At 26.6% G+C, this 6000-nt stretch overlaps 1 protein-coding gene across 1 annotated transcript; it reads right to left on the bottom strand.

The window, feature by feature from the left end:
* Positions 1 to 1156: 1156 nt before the first annotated feature.
* On the bottom strand, positions 1157 to 5169 carry LOC118644219 (the record flags this gene model as incomplete). Its single annotated transcript, XM_036294721.1, is given in 7 exon segments — positions 1157 to 1289; positions 1464 to 1609; positions 1840 to 1930; positions 2780 to 2896; positions 3610 to 3871; positions 4001 to 4118; positions 4248 to 5169. Coding segments are annotated over 6 exon segments (852 nt in total), but the record flags the coding sequence as incomplete, so codon positions are not given.
* Between the last annotated feature and the right edge of the window lie 831 nt (positions 5170 to 6000).

The following is a 6000-nucleotide window of genomic DNA, read 5'->3' as shown; positions in this document are numbered from 1 at the left end:
TATATAAAAACCGAAAGTATTTACTATATTACGGGATTCCTTATAACAAGTGTCAAAAAGTTACGCATGGATATGTAATACATTTTTTATTATATTATCTACTTTTATGGACCGATTGAAACCAAACTACAACAGATAATCTACTATTCTCTAAAGCCTTTAATGAGTTCAATATCGGGTGAATATCTCTTATTAGTTTAGAAAAATTAGCATGTTGTCATCTTATCCATTTTGTCATCTTACCTCCTTCCTCCTACTTTATTCTGTATAATCTCTCTACACTTATGTATCATGAACAACCACTAAGCTTTTTACAACTTACTACAGAGAAAGTAATTATTGCGACAAGAAAGTACATTGAAATACATTGCTACGTAATTCGTAATATTGACAAATTGTTCAATTTATGACAGTTTTGTTAATATTAACATTAAAAAGACAGTAATAACGCAATGTTAAGAATGTTGGTGCAGTACCATCAGCCATAAAAGTTAAACCGCTTTAGACGCGGTTGAGCGAAAGTTTTCTAAAAGATATCTGAAAGATATCTTCTGTCAGATATCTTTCAGATATCTTTCAGGGAGATTTTTGAAAGATTTACTGTATGGGATGCAACAGTATATGCAACAGCGTTGCCTTATCTTCAGTGGCATGCGCTCTCCGCGCGTAAAAATGCCTCTACATTGCTTTTATATGAACTTTTCTCGAAAACCATACGTGTTACTTTTCTTAATTTTTGACAAAACATTTATATTATTATAAATTAATGAATGTCAGTTCTTGGTTTACTTTGTAAAAGCCGTTTTTTCATAATTGCTAAAAAATGATGTTTTTCAGTAGCTTGGTAGCGCTTATATGTACAAGGATCGAATTTGGAAATTAATTATCTCAATTTCTGTACGTGTCATGTTTTTAAAATGTCAACCAAGTGTAGATTTCATTGCAATCAAGGTATCTTCCAAATTTTTAGCAATTCTTAGGAAAACTATATTTGGCACCAATATCCTTAATATAACATACCTACATATAAGAGAATAGTTGCGGACAAATTACATTCATTTTTTTCTCATTACTACGGCGCAAGTCCGTGCGACATAAATACTGAAATTATTCTGTTTTGATACATGCATTAAATATATGCATTAAATTTTCTTACCGTAGCAAACCCCTCTAGCGATCCAGTGAATAATACACCAACACGTAAAGGTAGGTCTTTGGTACCATTTTGCAATAGAAACAATATCAATTTTTGTATATGCAACGGAGCCATATACCATTGAACATCGTATCTACAACACATTATTTAAATAATAGAATTGATTATTTCAGAAAGGTAGAAAGATTTCTTAATCATTTTAACATATATAAATTATTCATATATATAACGGCATCACTACTCATATCAGATTGTATAAAATAAACTTTTATATAATATATACTTATGTTAGAAGCGAATATCTTACGCGGTAATATATATGTGATTATTATGATCTGTTACATTTTGACAGATATAATTAGCTACAAACATATAAGTGATAATACATATTGTAACTAGAAAGGGCATCAATTTTTCCTTGAGATTTTCTTCGGACGATACTATTTGAAATATCTAAGATACAAGTTTTATAAATCAGTTTATCTGCAGATTATATTTTATCATTTTACTGCACATATAATAAGTTGATATAATTGAACAAAATATTTATAGGCAGATTACATGCTTAAATCAGAAATATTAGTAACTGCAATGTATATTTGCTCTTAATACAAAATCATAAATATCAAAGGATTATAAAAATTTTTAGATAAAATTCCTAGAGCAATTCTTAAAGGACTTACTCGAAAAAGACTAAAGCTTAAACCAATCACTCCAGTTATTATTAAACAGCAACACATTATCTCGATTTTAGTCATCATTAGTTTGCTTAATCTTCAAGTAAATAAATATTATTATAATTTATCTTTTATATATATATATACATACACTGAGAGAAAAATGTCCAAGTATTGAGAACCAAATATTTTTTGTGACGTTTTCTTCGATAGTTATTTGTTATAAAAAAATTTATATGTGAAAACAAAATATACATTTCTGCAAAATATTCTGTGAAATATACTTCTAAAATATATTTATGTAAAATATACCTTATTTAAAGAGATAACATTCAATGTGCGTAAAATAAATAATTTATTCGCTAAAAATAAAACATTTAATTTGCTTTATTTAAATAAACCATTTATTAGAGGAAAATACTTAAAATTTTTTCATGAGAAATGGCGTATATTTTACTCCAAATATTTTATTCTTAGGAAATAAACCAATTAATAAAAAAATAATAAAATAAATTGCATTTCATAGAATTATGTATTTCGTTTTCACAAATAAATTTTTTATAACGTGTGTGTGTGTAATGCATGCATAATTCTTATATATATACTATATTAATTTCAACGAGGACGCCGCTCGGAGTAGAAGAGTCTTCGTCTGGTTTGCGCAAGGTTGACCTCTATCACACCATTTTAATGCTGAATTTTATGTCCTCTTCCCTCTCTACCCCTTTGACTTTCTTAATCGTCATTGTGTGCCCTCCGAGTGGCATATCTCGTTAAAATTAGTATTTATTTAACTTATAATCAAATTAAAATTTCTTCTAAAATGTATTATATTTAACGCTGTACAATTTTATTTTAATATTAATTTTAATATTTACACTTTAATAATAAAGATACTATGTAAACAAGAAATATTTTCTGTTTATATTGCTTTAAGGATACTAACCTCATGGCTTGTCGATGAATATTCACTGCATATATTATTCTTTCAAATATCAAATTCTCATTTTTTAAAGTGATATTATGTAGCAAATTAAAGTCCATTGCACGTTCAATACGATAGCTATAAATGATACACTTTGTTTCTTGTAAATCGACCGATAAAAATATCAAACATTAGTAAAAGAAGTGCCAATAGCGATCAAAGCAAACTTTGGCGTTTAATAATAATTTTGCGTGAATTAATAATTCTCAGCATTCACGACTGACAAATAATTAGAGTAACAATTCACATATGAGCTACGAATTACATATACAAGTCTTGCAAAATTATTATTAGGCACCAAGCTCTTTGATCGATATTGATGCTTCTTTTGCTTATGTATAATACATTTTATACATAAATAACATATTTGTTTATAATAATATAATTTTTGAAATTTATTTTATTGCCATCTTGCAAATTTGGTCCTTAAATGTAAAATAATTATATAGTACTGGTTAAAAATATAACTCATTACACACATAACAAAAAATATGGTGTGTAATTAGCACATACAGACGCGTCAAGTTTTTGCACTCGTGTGAAAAAGCACTCCTGCCAAAAAACCAACTTCCCATGTGATACATATACAATGTACTATTGTCAAACTTACTATTGTCAAAAAACACGTTATATATAAAATGTATCTAATACTAGGTATTTATTGTAAAATATTGAATTTATTTGATTTAGTTAAATATAAATTACGCTAAAAGACCTAAAGATGATATTGCCAGTACCGTATAATTTTCTTATAATTAAAATTTTAATGACATCTTCTGCATAATATATACCTAGAGATTTTGAACAATCCACAGACATATTGCAAATATGCAATGATTAGTGTTCCCGTCGATACTAATGAAATAATTCCAATGTACAAAGCTGCACACATATGTAGCTCAATTAAATAGAAAAACGTTTCTTTATTAATAAAATATTCTGTTACAATCAGCCCATGATGCAATCGAGACCCATTCCTCGGTAAAACAGTGTCAAGAATAATCGACAAAAATTGAACGACAGTAAAAATACATATGCCACAAAAAGCAAGTACTGGAATGTATGAAAAAGAAAAATATTTTTAAATTTGGTTGATATAAATTTTCAAATTTTATTGCACATTGTATGTATTAAATAGAAATCGAGTAAGTATGTATACAAAGAATTTCAAAAATGCCTTACTTATAAGCATAACTGCATATCGTTTTGCACTCTGGCCATACTTTTTTATGATGACGTTCTCAGGTTCATCTTTTAATTCGTCAAATATATGTTCAATTTGCATCAATAAATTTTTTATCTGTTTCAATCCAACAATTTATTACACTATCTTTAGTATTTTAAATGAATTTGTATTTTTTTTTAAACTGCTGAAGATATATCTTTTAGAAACACCTATTTTTAATAAAAAAAATATCTATCAACTTACAGCGTTGGTATTCACTGCAAAAGCGATATATGTTATTATACAAAGAATAAAAATAGACAAATTACAGCCAACTTTAATTATAAAGTTGAAAGTACATTTCGAGCTTATGAATGTTGTAAACTGCAAGTAATAACTTCATTAAAATATTTGTAACAAAACAGCTACTTTTAAACATATAATGTATGTTAATTAATTAATAGAGTAAAAATTTTTTGAATTATTTGTTCTTCTAATTAAATGCTAATTTCTTAGTACAATTACACATATTAATAATACTGTTGCAAAAAGTAGGGTATATAATCAGAGAATAGTTACAATATATAAGTTTTGTAATATAATGTATAACTTGTACTTATACATATGGACACACAATTATAAAGCAATAAAAAAAATAATAATAAATAAAATGATTATTTATTCACCAGTGATTACAAAAGAAAAAAGAATATAATTATTACGTTTGACCTAACTGGCCTCAAATAAATTCAACAAATAGCGCACAACGTTTCAACCATTGGTTTCGGTCCTTATCAAGTGCTTAGATACGTAAAAATTATGTGGTACACATTTTTGAGTTATAATATGTACATAGATATCATCTAAAAGGCAATATAAATAAAGTAAATTACAGAAGAGTTGCCCTGAAAATATAAATTAATAATAACGTTTACCAATCGAAAGTGTGGTCAAGTTTATGTAATAAAAAATAATATATAATTGGATACATTGAAATCTAAGGCGTGTGTTTTCTTCGAGATCTAAGGCTCTTACTCTAAACTTTAAAGAAGACAACTTTCTTAGATTAATATATTATAAAATATTCAAATTAAGTAAATTCGATTTTCTTGAATACAGTTTTACAATATTCTTGAAACAAAAATAAATTCTTGTTTTAAGTAAAAAATTCTGAGATTTTTTAATACTTGTGACAAGCATATTTTAAAACTAATATTAAGAAAATATTTTTGATTAAAAAAAACTATTACTTGAACGAAATAAAATAAAATGAGTAAGTACTTTTCTTGGCTGAAAAATAATATTTTTCTGTATGTAATAAAAAATACACGCACGTGCGCGTTTTATTGCTTTATTACTGCGTGCGTGATGTGCGTATGTATAAGTAATATTTTTTATTTTTTTATTTATTATTGTTTTATTATTGCAATTTAATTGTATGTACATGATACTAAAAGATTATTATAAATTGCAACATGTTATACATAGCTTATTTTAGCAATATTATTATTACTGAAATAAACTTATTATATATTACAACTTTATAATAATATTATTACCTTACTTGAAACAAAATCATGGTTGTTAAAATAATGAAAAAAAAAATACATTGAAGATGTATGAATTTTGATCGTTGATAGGGCCATAGGCCTGCCATAAGTAGAAGAATTCTATTAAAATTGAAATATTGAGTTTCAGTGCAAATCATTTCTCCGCGAGTTTTAAAGTATTACTACGAAAATATCGACAAATTTTACGACTCATATCTTTTTTCCAATGAGCGATTAACTATCTTATACCTTTCTTCTCTTCTAGTATTTTAACATTTAAATTGTTTATATTCAAATTTACTATAATGCATAATCCATCAAATTACACAATAAATTTTTCAGAGGTTCGAATATTCACTCAATTGGTTTGCCATTAAAGTAATTTCACAGTTGTGTCTTTCTCATACTGTTAGAGACGCAGGCGCACTTCTGTCTTTTCAGCGTCGATACTTCATACCAGTACGCGC

This window comes from Monomorium pharaonis, unplaced genomic scaffold (assembly GCF_013373865.1).
Source record: "Monomorium pharaonis isolate MP-MQ-018 unplaced genomic scaffold, ASM1337386v2 scaffold_419, whole genome shotgun sequence".
Taxonomy (NCBI): domain Eukaryota; kingdom Metazoa; phylum Arthropoda; class Insecta; order Hymenoptera; family Formicidae; genus Monomorium; species Monomorium pharaonis.
This window is presented reverse-complemented; position numbering and strand designations above follow the sequence as displayed.